Source organism: Argopecten irradians, chromosome 14, assembly GCF_041381155.1.
Source record: "Argopecten irradians isolate NY chromosome 14, Ai_NY, whole genome shotgun sequence".
Lineage (NCBI taxonomy): Eukaryota > Metazoa > Mollusca > Bivalvia > Pectinida > Pectinidae > Argopecten > Argopecten irradians.
Window position 1 is genome coordinate 21,085,852 of NC_091147.1, and position 15,451 is coordinate 21,101,302.

General features: G+C 34.7%; 1 protein-coding gene and 1 long non-coding RNA gene across 2 annotated transcripts; one reads left to right on the top strand and one right to left on the bottom strand.

Moving 5' to 3' along the window:
- Positions 1–2,311: 2,311 nt before the first annotated feature.
- On the bottom strand, positions 2,312–6,260 carry LOC138307722 (beta-1,3-galactosyltransferase brn-like). Its single transcript, XM_069248571.1, has 2 exons — positions 5,547–6,260; positions 2,312–4,218 (listed from the first exon to the last, which is right to left on the bottom strand). Exon 2 carries the CDS (start codon positions 4,015–4,017, stop codon positions 2,770–2,772), a length of 1,248 nt encoding a protein of 415 aa, XP_069104672.1. The 5' UTR covers positions 4,018–4,218; positions 5,547–6,260; the 3' UTR covers positions 2,312–2,769.
- Positions 6,261–6,770: 510 nt separating this feature from the next.
- Positions 6,771–15,350, top strand: LOC138307915 (uncharacterized). The gene is made up of 3 exons (XR_011206063.1): positions 6,771–9,052; positions 12,166–12,288; positions 14,723–15,350. It is a non-coding gene; the product is annotated as an uncharacterized lncRNA (long non-coding RNA).
- Positions 15,351–15,451: the final 101 nt, after the last annotated feature.

Consider the following 15,451-nt stretch of genomic DNA (forward strand, 5'->3'; position numbering starts at 1 on the left):
CATTGGGGAATTTGTTTATTCCATAACATAACTCTATATTCATTGGCCCTAAATGACCTTAGTTGTCGATGGGCCGTAAAACTGAAACAAACAAACAAACTCTATATTCATACCGTGGGAATCAGTTGTTTCTGGTCAATATTCAAGGAAGTTAACAGCCACATATCTTTCTGCCATATAATCGGAATCGAGAGAGGATGCAGATGATCTGAGATGTACTGTAGGTGTGTAAACATGGACGATAATAACCAGGGATGGCGTGTATCACACCATTTTACATTGTTAAAACATACAATGTGGTATACAGTACAGTAGTGGTTAAAGGGGAGTAACTATGTCTTTCCTGATTGAATATGATGCATACAATTTCTCGTCAGTGTGTAACAGAATAATGTGTCTCGGTTTTGTGAGTACGATAGCCAAAAACGGACAGACAGTATTGTGTTACTAGTAACACGTTTTCGTCAGCAAAATATATATGTACGTACAAATTTTGTGTTTAAAAAAACCTATTGTTGTAAGCATGCTATAGTAAGTCTAGCTGCGATGACGTAGCTCTGAACGACGGACGGAAGATTTCTGACAGATGGTCGTCGTCAGAGCTACGATTCCGTCCCATTGCCCGTAGTGTTGCAAAACATCCAGCGGTGAAAATGTTGCATTTCATGTGTGTCATGTAATTTTTTAATTAAATTCAACAATATCAAACATTTTTAACATAAAATGATTATTTATTTACCCACCTCCTTGTCAAAATTATGTTTTGAAGCACTTTTGAATGGCTCGCATCTCCGACACGGCTCACTTGGCCGCCATGATGCTTCTCGTTAGAAAGTCTCGCGCTCCAAATATGGCACCTAGTACCATATATGGAATGACCTACAAATTTTCACTACGAAAGAAATAAATGTTACAAAGTTTTTAACATGAACTTTAAAAATTCTTTTTTGCTTAATTCTTAATAATACTTACATTTGTTCAGTTTCACCATATTTATTCTTAGTTTGTTGGCTTTTTAAAACTTTTAAACATATTTGTTTCATTTCGTCACGGTTTCCGGTAAATCAAACATGGCGGCGTATTTGAACAGAATTATACATGTGTTGTGTTTGCCGTCGATTTTACCACTAATAGTTGATGAAAGATAATAATCGAAAAGTTTATGAATTGAATATTGATCATAGTTGTCAGAACAATGCAGTTACATAAGGATAATACCCGAAAAATATATTTTTATCAGTCTCAAAGTGCCCGATGTGGATCACATCGGGGCTTGCAACACTAGCGGCAACGGGGTGGAATTCATACCCTGCCGGGAACGGAGTGGAGGCAGGGTATGATTATTCGTTCTATAGTAAGTCTAGTACGTTTTCGTCAACAAAATACAAACGTACATTTTGTTGACAAAATCATACTACTATATAGCATGCTTCTAACAATAGGTTTTTGACAAAATTTGTACGTACATATTTTTGCTGACAAAAATGTGTTACTAGTAACATAATTTTGTCAGTCCGTTTTCGGCAATCGTATAAATTCATGTCGAACATCTGAAGTAAACAGTCGACCAACGTGGCCTCAGCCAAAGATCACAATGTCAGTGCCAAATTCTTCTTACGTTACCAGTATAAATAACGTCTCATCGCGTCCTCTTTAACGTTAATTAGTCCGTATCGGCAGTTTGACACATTGTGTCACGCACACCTGACTGTTACGCTAATTGTAGCAAATTACAATTGATTTTATGGCGAGGAATAATGTATTATTGACGTGTTATCTACGTATTTATCACTGCGGTTAATTAACGTTCATATCGTCATTCAGCCACAGACTTCTCCTAAATCTATTACACTCGTATATTAATGTGTGGTAAAATTTCATACATATATATATTTTTTTCATATCTAACTTGACAAAGGCACATTCGCCACGACAATTTGACAAATTTAAACATGCATAGCGTTCCCATTTATTTGCATGTTCAACCCTTATAGTAGATCTCCCTTACGAACCAGTCTATTTATATCTCGATGTTTATTTACTAATTAAAGAGGTTCAACATCTCTAGCGTCAAACTTTCAGGGCCGCAATTTGTCCTTGTGCGACTAAAATAGTAAACGTCCTTCGACAAATTTAGCAACACGAGACGGTTTGACGTTTATCCTTCACGTTGGTCTCCCCCGGGAGAAACCCTTCCCGTGAGCCTCGTGCTTAACAAAGTAAACAGACTGCTCGAACGAAGGAAAACACGTTTATGTGTGATGCCGATATTCCCGTTAGTAGAAGCTGTCACAAACTATGCTAATAAAACAACATTCAAACATGTAAATAAATAGTTTTATTGTTAAAATTTTGTACCCGTAGAGGTAGGATTATATATTTTAAAACTTCAATTACAGGCACATGCATTTTATACATACATATCATTCTGAAAATAAAACTATATCACACATACCCGATTGATAAAATATCTTAACATCAATTCATTAAAACGATTGTTAAAAAACATCAAATATATAACTGACCAGTTTTTAAGAGAAATACATTCTGTATGACAACATTTTTTTATGAAATTTGCATTAACATTAAAATATCAGCTTAATGATTGAAAAATGATAGAGGATTATAAAAGCAATCCATGCAATTTTCAATTAAATAAAATCAAAGATGAAAAGTAATAAACTTTAGGAGTTAATGTTCTGTTTATCACAGGTTAAACAATATAACCAACTATCTAAATCGTGCGATTAAACTACAAAACAAAGTGGATTAATTTGAACACCAAATAGCTATCATAAAAAATGCATTAAGAAATATAATCATTGGTAGTATGCTGAGCCAACTAACGGGCTTTCGGGGCGGTCTACCAACCGAGAGATAGGCGCTCTTACGTTTCGCTATAGGACAGATGTGATTTGCCAATTCCCTTGAGTTGTGGGAGCACTCCCGAGCCAAGGCTGACCGCTTGGTAGTGTCGAAGCTGGGGTCATAAAACGGTTGAATGTCCAGTTTCTTTGCGACAATGCCAAGGTATGCATCGTCTATTCCTAGAAATTGCACATGTGGAAACGAGGCTGCAAATTTTCGTGCAACGTCATGTGATACTATGTACGCCCCGCCCCCAACATATGGCGGGAAATGATCATATGGATACTGGCTAAAGGTCAAGGACCACACAGTCTCATGACGGCGATATGGGACCGCCTTATTGGCTAAAGTTCCAGCGAACACCCCGGTATTTTTCTTTTGAAATATAGCTCGAATATGAGAAATCATTTTATCATAATGTACATAATAATCGTCATCCACGAAAAACAGAATAGATGCGTCCTTGCAGAATTTGTCTAACCAATTGTATGCCATTACAGTTTTTAATGTATTGTTGAGATATGTATCAACAAAATCCTCTTGTATTATATCTTTGAACTTATCACTCTCTACATCAACAAATTTCTGATATGTCTCATTATATCCCAGTATAAATAGCTGCATTACTCGTACGGAAAACTTTGTTTTCGATTTTAACAAAGCTCGCTGAGTTTTTCGCAGATCAAAATTCCCAGCGAAGGACTTCACCAATATAATAATATTTTTGTTTTTGTCAACATCAGAAGGAAAAGAGCATGGTTTTGGTAAATGAAGATAGCTAAAATTATGCCAATGAATTTGTTGATGAACTTCATGAATGTTCTTATTATGAGCAACAAGGTCGTCAACGGCTTGTTTCAAATTAAAATCAGCCGGATAAGAAAAGTTTTTCGGATCGTACTTTAAAAACGTTTCATACACCTCTTCTGTTTCATTTTTTAAGGTCGACGATGAATTTAATGATGAGGTTGATATGTTTAACGTCACATTTGTTTCCATGACTCGGGGAGAGGGCGATGTGGCCGTGAACCCGCTAACGTAAACAGTAGCCGCCTTTGATTTTTCCAGTGTGTATATCAATCCCAGCAGGAAACCGGATGATCCTACAAGCATTGCGCTTATTAGCGCCCGGAGAATATTACCATTCATGGCTAAATCACGATAGCAGTTTTTTTAAATGATGAAATTTATCGCCATTTGATTAAAGAAGACTGTCGTAAGTTTATGTTGATATTTTCCTGATATGTACACCTGATTAATTCTCGATGTTCCAAATTATATCTTCCAACTGCCATCTTTTATATCCTGTTAAGGATATGACGTCACGACTGCCAGTAATGCATCCAGTATCTGAAAGCAGAAAACACGTGTTAATCAATGGGATCAAATACCGGAGATGACATCATGATAAGGTAGACATCAGAAAACACGTGTCAATCAATGGGATCAAAGACCGGAGATGACATCATGATAAGGTAGACATCAGAAAACACGTGTTAATCAATGGGATCAAAGACCGGAGATGACATCATGATAAGGTAGACATCAGAAAACACGTGTTAATCAATGGGATCAAAGACCGGAGATGACATCATGATAAGGTAGACATCAGAAAACACGTGTTAATCAATGGGATCAAAGACCGGAGATGACATCATGATAAGGTAGACATAGATAGAAAACATTGACCTTGGAGAAAAAACAAACTTTGAAGTTTAAAATTAAAACAAACTTTGAAGTTTAAAATTGCCCTCATAAAAGTAAATAAATATATTGAGGTAATATGAGATGGTAATGGTTTTGTGTCGATTGTAAACAATTGACACAAAATCTTAATGGAAAACTGATAAAAAGTAAATATGCAAATGTAGTATTCTGATCTGACGCTTTTATTCAAATTTGAATGTAGCTGGGATCGTTTGTACAATACAATACTGGCTATGTTTACAAATGTCTTGTTCGAGTAAAACACTTGTCTGTCTATCTGCCGACTGTTTGAATTACTTTGTGCACAGTCGTCCTACATAATCCCTTTTCTAATCCCAGTGGTTCTCTTTGGTTTCTTACGGCGTCAACATGTTACACACACACACTACAGACTACCTGTTGTAGTCATGAAATATTAATGAGTAAACTTGGTCTATGCAAGGTGTTACATTATCATAGCATCACGTTTCTAATGAATATTAAGTTACAGTAGAGACCTTGATAGTTATTTATTATAAATATTTCCAAACATACCAAATGAACCGTTAACCATCTAGTAGGATACTTAGTTGGCAGTATCTACAAGTCTCAACTACGACCCAAGCCAATGTTTCTGGTGCAAGCCGACGTCTAGTCCTATGCTACTCTATAACGGTTCTGGTGTAGTACCATGGTGGTTTTTGGTCAGTCTCATGTCATTAGGAGTGACAGAGTAAAAGGAACAGTACAGATCGACGGATCTCTGCCAATAGGCCAGTTTAATGCCATATGTTTCTTAAGTATGCATGTTATGCGATAATGCTCACGGGGTATATTCAGGTCGGATCTGTCCCATGATTATGGACCCGATGTTAGAAGGCCTGTCTAATACTTTCCGGCCACGTGTTATATTGTACACAGACCTATATAATAAGTGAACATTTAAATATGGATGAACACGTCTAAGGAAAAGTCCCAGACCAACATTTTACCTTCGTGCTGCACCTGTCTCCTACTGCTCATGTTGTCAAGGTAGCGGTGGTATCACAGCCATCTAGAGCTTCTCATGCGTCACTCGTGCGTATTATAGCGTTTCTCTGTCTTCCTCTGAAACACTCCGCCATGTTGTTATCGACTCGTGCCCCTGTAAACCAGGTATGGCATTGACTCGCTTTAAATGGCCACTACTTGCTTTTGGGTATGAACAGCAGCGAGTCGATACGCACGAGTGGTTATTTCTATATATACACAGAGTCTGATAATGGTCACACTGATTCATAATACATACGGTAATTTTATCGATTTTGATGGAAACAGACTTATTTGACATTTTACTGGATTGCTACAAAACGTAAACATATTGATCCAGTAGCTTGTTTTTAGTCAAGGTTGATGTAAAATTGTACATATAAATATACACACATTTGTAAGCGTGTACGGTTTATATTGATGTAGATAGACAGTCACAATGGTGTTGCATGAACGTTGTAACAATGTATTGATTTTAACTGTTATATCTATTCAACAAGGGGATAATAAGTGAATTGTCAGCACTTTTGAATCAATTTATACCTGGTAGAAATGCATATTTACTATAGCGTTTGTTAGTGTGGAGGCTAAGTAGACCAAAATTTCGTGTTGTATCATAAAATCCAAAGCTACATTACCAATCCTCATAAAAGACGCATTCACATAAATGTTGGGACAATCATTACATGGTCAATTGACGTTTGTTATTATTAGTTGAGCACGGTGTCGATCCTGCGATCAAAATATAGGTGTGCCTGTATTTGTGGAAGGCTACGGTGTATGCTGATATTTGTCTCCTTGTCAAAGTAGAACTATTGCCGACTGTTTATAGAGTTGTCCCACTGAATTATACTGCCAAAATATTAAACAACACACTCACCCGGTCACATTTTACCGACAATTGGTAAACCGGTCGGCTAGTGTGACAAAAATTTTTCTCTGTCAAACAGAGCAACGATCAGTATTTTCTCAGTTACAAAAGTTACTCACCATTTTAAAAATTGAAAATAATTATTGATCCAAAATTCGTGCACTAATCTATATGAATGTTACCGATGTCATACACCAGCGATAATTTTTATTATTTTTTTTGTGTTAATAGGACACCATTATTGTATAGACTATTGTGTGGCTTCCATCACAAATGTGAATGCTGAAGTCCAGGTCAAATGTGGGGCGGTGTCGAGGGAGACTTGAGGAATAATGAGATACCAAATTTAGTCGTCTTTTACGACAATGCAACAATGCATCCTTTAAAGGGAAGTCAAGCCGTCGAAGTATGAGTTTTGAAGGATATGATATAGTTAGCCACAATAACCTATATATATTGATTGACTTTGCAGAACACAATGATATGATTAAGATGTAAGGCGTTTATTATCCTTAGTCTACGCCCTCTTAAAATAACCTTCAACAGAAATTTTTTTTTTCGATATATCCCTATACATTGTAATGTTGTTGCTAATGTTTAGTATGTCCAGCACAGAATAATTTAAAAGCATTTGAAATTTGCAAAGACTCGTTTAGTTTAATGGTTTTACAAGTATTAACAGTGTATGTGTTTGTGAAGTTGTACAGTAGTTATTTTCCTCTATGTCTCAATCATGTGTTTTATCCGTTCTCGAGAATTTGATATTTCTGTCACTTATATGGGAGGCCGTCCTTACCTCACCCTGACTGTTAATAAGACGTTAATTAAACAAACAAACAAACATCCTATTTGTTTTATATGCTTTACATATCACAATAGTCATCCGTAACGGCCTCTTGTTTCGAGAAATAATGATTATTTAAGTTTTCTTTGCTTGTGTTGTGTATGGCGTTGCTAATTATGTTGACATGTGTATATGTGTCGAGAGTAAATAAAGGTTTGTAGACAATTACATATACAACATTTGAAAATATATGATAGTTTTCCTGTGATTTGACCAAACCATGACTTAAAATTGCCTCTTCTATGAAAAGACTGGCCTAAAATACTTGGAAGCTTCATAGTTTACTATATATTTCATGAATTTGGACTAATGTTCAATTAAGTATCATGATCTTAATTTTAATCACATTTTCATGAGATTCCAGAACTTTATAGAAAGTTACTTGGTATTTCTGAATACATGTATTTCATTAAAATATTTTTCCCTTACTTCTTTTTGACGCTGACATGCGGTGTAACAAAATTTTGACGTCATTTTGGCGGGTTCTTACTTTATAGTTCCACTAGCGAAAACCTTAAAAAGCAACATTTACTATATCTTGAAATAAATGACTTCAAGGTGCTCCACAGCTGACGAATGACATTTTTCCACTATCAAAAATAGGAGCGGACGATTTGGAATTTTTCTTCAGTTACAAAAGTTACTTACTTTACACCATTACAACCATTGAAAAGTTTGAGCTTCTAAATTTACTTCAAGATAAAAATATAAGAAATAATTAATTGCATCCCGAAAAAAATCCGTGGCACTATGTTCTATATAGAATGTTCTGACTGCATGCACCAAAAGCAAAATAAATTAGTTTATGTAATTTTTTGTAGTTACTAGACATATTTATACAAGATTAAACACCGATTGTTGTTCAAATGATGAGTATCATTTAGGGTCTGTCGGCGGTGGAGCATCTTTAAAATTACCGGTATACGGATATTTTCTTCAGAATTTACAAACAATTGTCAAAATGCATGAAATATGTAGTGAAAATATGACGTATCTAAGTTTTTGTTTTTACTTTATATGCTATGTTGATGCTTGTATATTGGAGCTACAATATTATCTTTCATTCATGCTCATGTCATTGTTTCTAATGTCTATTATTTATCCTCATAATGGCAAGGTACAATGTAGACAATGTATAAGGATTGGTCTTATCAGGGTTTTATAGGATACTTAAACATAATCTCATTATATACAAAAATAATTCTTATTTTCATTAGAGTGAAGTTAATATTTTGGAAGGAATCTTTTCTCTAGAAAATCGTGACACTGTTGTATTAGCCAATCAGATGTAACGTGATTAGTTTTTGACGTTATGAAATGATTTCATCAATCTTAAATCTAATGAAAATACTTGAAACAAGCAGGATTTAAATTATTCTATAATTAATCCCATATCTGATCACGATCTGAGTTCTCTCGCAATGACATTCCAGGTAACGTATTTCTACCTGTCGATGTGTAAATGTATTGATTATTATCCCTACGACACTTTTATACACCACCGACTTCACTCCTAGTACCTAGTAAGCTAAGTATAGTATACATTAGCTTCCGAGGCTGGCATTGTGACTACAGCATCAGTTGCAGCAGCATCACGAATACATACCTACGGTGACAGGAAGTAAAGATTCGTTTGGTAACCATGGCAACATCAGATCTCTAGGAGTTTTTGTTATGGATGTCTTTCTAATGATGGCGTGATGAAAGATGAGATGAAAGGATTTACCATAAATGAGACTTATCTCATTTTATAGGTAAGTGTTTGATATTTTCTTAACATTGATTCTTTAAAAAATGTAGTGTAGAGAACAAATGAGATAAGCATGTATAATATACTGTAGCATGGTAGTGTTCATTTCTTATATCTTTCGCTGATACTAAGTGTTTGGAGTATTAACTGGTTCATGTTCTTTAACTTCTCCAGGGTAAGATATCCTTTATCTTTATGTTTTATTTTATCGATGTGTACGAGGAATGGTGATTCTTTCCCATTCATCTGCCATGCAATACATAATTGGCCTCAATCTTCTTTGTAGACATTTAACAATGATGATTCGTATGCGCGCATATTTTATGAGAGCTTGCGTAATTCGGGAGACTGATACATATGTGGCTCCTTGTAATAGAATTCTTGACTTATTTAGGCAAAGATATCGAACAGCGCACCCCGATAGTTATTTTATTACAGTTGATGTACCTTTGTAAGGCAATGGATAATCTACCTACCGAAACGTTGCCTGCTTGTGTAAGCTGCATAACAATAACGTTTCATTTGTAATTTAAAGATTTTAATTCATGGAGAGGAAGGTTCGTGGTTTTCGCATTAATGATAATAATGATATATCGAACAGAATTGCTGATTTTCCATTGATGGTTCCACAAATTCAACAAATACATGCGCACATCTTCAACAAAATATTATAAAGCAACATTTAGATCAGTTGGCTTGATATCTTTGCCGATTCTTCCTTGTATGAAAACTGCCTTAACTATTACATATTTTCGGAAACCAAACTGCCAGTCCTAGCACGATAAGCGATTTTTACATAAAATTTGCATAGAGTGCATCTTAATCCCAACTACATAGTGTTAACACAGGGTAAGAAAATAATTTATCACTGCACTAATAGTACTAATATTGAAATTACGTTTAATGTAAAATAAAAAAAAATGAAAAATAAAAAAAAATGAAAAATAGAATTTAACAAAAACCAACCTCAACAACACCCATGAAAACAACAGAAAACTAATGTACTGGAATAATTATTGGATTCAAAGCCTCCCTCACTGTCAATCAGTGCAAACTAGCATGTTAAAGTTGTGATAGAGGAGACACTATGCATTCTGATGCATTGCTATTAATCAACGTATTTAGATTTCAGATTCCCAAAACACGGACATATTTCATAATTTGAAACGCTGCCATCTCTGAATCTTCTTTTTATTTCATTTGATGACATCGAATTAAACATGATATTAATCATCTTCGTGATATTTGTGTGGATAGCTCGCGTGTTGTTAACGGAATAGGAATAATGACGTTTATCAAAGGATAGGGAAATCAATACAAGATATTTGAGATGAATATTTATGATAGATCTAGCTTTGTGTTTTTCATTAAAACGAGAATCACTCAGGCTACATCTATAGGTATTGATGTTATTTCTCTTCAAGACGGACAATAAATATATCATTGATACTACTATATCTGTGGGCATTTCCAAATGTATTGATAACCTTTTGCACTATAGTATACGTTGCGTTGAAAGCGTTTCGTTTTAATAGCATGTAGTCGTGTGAATGATTTAAAAATCTGGTAAATTAAGTAAACAAAATCTGAATACATATTTCATAATATTTACAGTTTGCACTGACATTGACTCAATAACACTTTTGGCGGGAACATATGAATGACTCGATTCCAATCAGCTGTTCAATCGAATTCGTTGACGATGACGGGAGAGAAAAAAATATGTGTATTTAATAAAAAAATATGCAACTGCCGCGGGAATTAATAATATTCATTTACTTGAAAAACTGTAAATATAAGGAATAGATGTTATTTTTTGAGGTGATCATGGAGCCCGTGTAAATTTCATGTAACCCGGCTTCGCCGGGGTTACATAATTTACACGTGCTCCATTATCATTACACCCTCATAACCTCAAAAAAAATAAACATCTATTCCTTAAATATCCACTCAGTTCGGCAAAATTTGGAATTTGTATATCGAACTTTCAAATAAAAACTTACAGTTATAAATCGAAATATCAAGAACGTTCGTACATTTTAATTACTACATCAAAACTGAGATACATTTCTCAAGGATTTTACGCAAGATGGGATACATTAAGGTGCAAAGTTCATTACCGATATGATGTTTTGGTGTCGACCTGCAGTTACCTTATGATAATGAGGGATATAACAGAACTGTTTAGCTATTGTAAAGATTTTTAAGATTATAACGTGCAATCTGCCGGTTGCTATTTCTATTCTTTTGTCCATCATTGTGTGAAATAATTATCAAGGTATACAATACGTTGTTAATTAGCAACCAACATCAGTGTTTTTGGTTTTATATCAAAATATTAAGCATTTCCCTTAAATTTCAATACCAAAATTTGTATCAAATTGGTGTTCTTTGAGAAACTGATTTCCAAAGTTAAGCATGTCGCGAATAATACAATTCTATAAAGTACTCTATAATTTCTTGAGCTATATACAGATTTACTCGTAGTCTGAATTCTAATTAAGGTTCTTAGTAATCTTCCAACAGAGACTAGTTCCTGTATATTTACGATACGATTATAACAATGCGATTACATTGATATACAATGATCAGCCAATGACAATGGATATTTATTCTGCCTTTGCCCTCCGATTATCATACACGAGCATCAAATAATATGACTATCGTACGTCATCATTGGAGCTAATTTTGTTGTTCGAAATGTCACGGACAATATCGTATAGGATTGTAAACGGTTATATGGCATTAACATCATCTCTTGTGGCGTATTTCATTATGACCAATCCTTTAAAGGTCCATTCGATTATAAACGTGTTTTGTAACCATGCCTTCTGTACGCCGCACCATATGACAAATACATGAGTGATAGCAATCTACTGTATTCCATGTGATTTTAAAGCAGGAGCCGTTATGCCAAAGCAGGGTTATACTGCTGTGGCCTGTTGTTGCTGTTGAATAAAGGTAACTAAGTGATCAAGCAAATGGAATTAGGCACTACTCTTTAATTTATCGAAACAAAATGATCGCTATTGATCTTTTGTCCGTCTCCGCAATACGTCTTACATCTGTTTGTTCTTTCATTGCAGTTTCTTTAATGTCTAATTAATCCCTTTCCAGATCCTTAGGCAATGGGGTGCTCTCCTTCCCGTCCGCATCTTAAATCGAAAGCAGATCAAAAAGGACAATCAAATATCCCCTACTTCAACATAAGGGGGAAACCCGATGGCGAGGAAAAAACAGGTACGTATTAAGCCACGTAGTGTCATAAAAAATCTTCGTTTATGGTCTTGCTGGCATTGTATATCATTCAAAACGTTTTGGAAATCAATTTACACTTGGCATTATAAGAATTGAATATTGTTGGGCCTGATGCGGTAATAGAGTTTTGATTTAAAAAACTTAAGCTAATTTAGATATCATTGCACAAAAATGATATAAAATTTTATTTATCCCTCCATGTAACTTACTTTGCATAACTTCCTATGTAGAAAATAAAACCCACAAAGTCAACAAGAAAACAAAACCTCAATAAGGCCACAGCAAATAATTCAGTTGTTTGTCGGAAAAAAATGCACAATCTTTAAAAAAATCGGCAAATTTGATATTTTCAGACGTTTCCAATCGGTTACATTTGCCAAACCATACCTAACAGTGGATCGCTGGCCATGGCTTGATTATTCTGTAAACCAAAGAGGTGTGAACACTCTCTGACCAACGCCCCAGCTGCCCTAATTAGCAGTCTGAGGCTATTTCACATGTGGTGTTACATTGTACATTCACGGCACCCCATTCACGTGTGTCTGTATTATATAGCTCAGGAAACAAACATCTGGCCTTTCAGGGAATTTTGTGCATTATAGATAGTGAGCATTACTTCCAAAGCAAACACTGCTTTCACCTGTAAATTATTTACTCGCGTTTTTAGTGTTAAATAGGCCTAACTATCCATGGAAGTCACAAACTAGATGCAATCGTAATAGCCGCCATTTAGGGTAATTGTAATACTGGATCCGGATTGGTACACAATTTTAGGATTTCACAAATATACATATATTTTTTTCTAAATGGGAAGTGTGTTATTTTTCCAGAATTTAAGTGTAAAGTTTAGACTCAATATTGATAAAATAATGAAATTAATAATACTTAATAAATGAAATTTAAATAAATCAAATTTCAAAGAATTTTTTCTCTTTTTATTTCTCTCAGATTTGTTACATTATTGCTGTATCAGGACTGAAACAATTTTCTAAAATTAGTACTTGTGTTGTAATGAAAATTTAGTTAATTTCTTCATTATCCATAATTGTGAAACATGTTAATCTACTTCAATTAAGCCTAGCATTAGAATTGAAATACACGCATTTCCCTTTACCAAAGAAAAGATAGTTTCCTACAAAGCACTGATTGTCACAAGACTAGCAAATTCCAAATGGAGAATCAAGTTTTGATCCAGAACTAGCCCTATTTTTTCCATTTTGATTAAAAGAACAAGTAGGGCTCAGTTGAAAACTCAAAAACAATAATAAAAAAAAAACAAAAAAAAAAAAACCCAACACCAACATTTTGTTCGTTCGCTCCCTCTTTTTCCTCACTTCCCGAAGAACAACTAATTTATTTGGTGAGCCTAAGTAAACAGATATATAAAATAAAAACCGGTGACGATTTAATCGAAGTTGAGCAGAGAAAGACATATGTGAACCATTAGAAAAAAGTCCTTGAAGCTTCTCTTTAATCTGGTGTTATTGTTTTGTCTTCTATAAATAAAAAAATATCTACACTGACGAAAACATATTTTAAACTATCATTTTCTAATACTAAAAGTTATCATTATCAATGTGTCCTTTTCCTTTATATCCGGAAAAAATGAAAAATTCCACTTTCCAAAACGAAAATAATGTAAAAAAAATAAGGTACACAAGACTTAGGTTCTTTATTGCCCCCACCCCCTATATCAGCTTTATTTGATGAATGCTCGGTATTACAATGTCAATGGAAGGGGACTAAGGGTTTGGGAAAAGTAAATGTGTCCTGCAGAAATACAACCACCATTGTTACATTTCTGTAAATGGTCTTGAGTTTTGGCGTTTTCTGATTTGTCTAGACCGTCCAAACAGGTCTTGACAATATGAAATGTCAACCTGAGACCGATGAACACCTGTTCAGAGGTTGACATTGCAAATCTGGAAATCTGGCTTTAAATAGACAAAGGGAATTACCTGTCTCTTCTATATTTTTGACCAATCAAAATAGAGCATTGCCGATCATCGGGCAATATCCATAATATAAACAAACATGGCAGACAACATTGCCAGGTAGGATTAAGAAAAATTTACTGTACACATGTTAAATGAAGTCATATGTTCGAAGATTAGGATATTGTGAAGAAGCGTATCAGAAATGCTAAAAGTACCTACCGAGGATACGTGGATAAAGATTTTTCATTTTTTTTAAATTATCAAGATCAATTAAAAATGAAATAATAATGTACGCAAGAAGATTTAAGCACAAAAACTGCAAAATGTTGTTCCCGTTTTAATTTGTGGAACGCGGAAAATATATCGTTATCATAAGGTACGATTAAATATGACCATACACATATATAACCGTACAAGTACACATAGTTAATATGGACTAAAGGCTGATCAGAACTAATTGAAATTGTTTTTTTCATCAGCAGTTCCGACTGAACGGAAGGAGAAATTTGTTGTTCAGTATCACCCCTCTTCCGACATGCCGACTGATACGACCTCTATCGGATCCTCTATTCCCGACTTACACGAGAACGACCCTAAGGAGGATTCGCCTGCTTTTGGAACAACCAAGAATGCAATTTGAACGATGAGGGACTTTGACTTAGGTTTAATGACTTCGATTCCGTGGATAATGTTTTTTTACTCATGCTTACTGTGTTTTGACCAGTTCGCGTATACATTGTTTCAAAAATGTTTATAGGTGTCATGAACTACGTGAACAGTCGTGAAGCGCTCGTATTCTTAAAAACCATCAGGAAGGGTTTGAATTTGTGCCCTATCCCCAATACCCAGTGACAAAAACGAAAGGATAGTAAATAGCTTGCGACATATCTGTAATTTGCAGTTTATATATATTTATTATGTGCAATTTAAGTATAATGTGATATTTTTGTTGTTCAGTAACACGTGTGTACCATTTTGTGCTCTTAAACACGGTCGACTGCGAATAAAGATAACTGCAAAACAACGATTCGTAATGTCCGTGTGTAACCATTATTGAATGATTACGAAATGTGTATGTGTTACAGAAAATAAAGATATATTTTTTATGCGCTGTTAAACTGTGTTTACGTGTATTATATGCTAAAATGTTTTGTAATCTACCTCGTTATTGCCATAAAATACCCAAACACTCACACCTATACATCTAC

What these genes read in the sequence shown, in the direction of transcription:
- LOC138307722 (XM_069248571.1), bottom strand. Translation starts at nt 4,017, where the DNA reads ATGAATGGTAATATTCTCCGGGCGCTAATAAGCGCAATGCTTGTAGGA.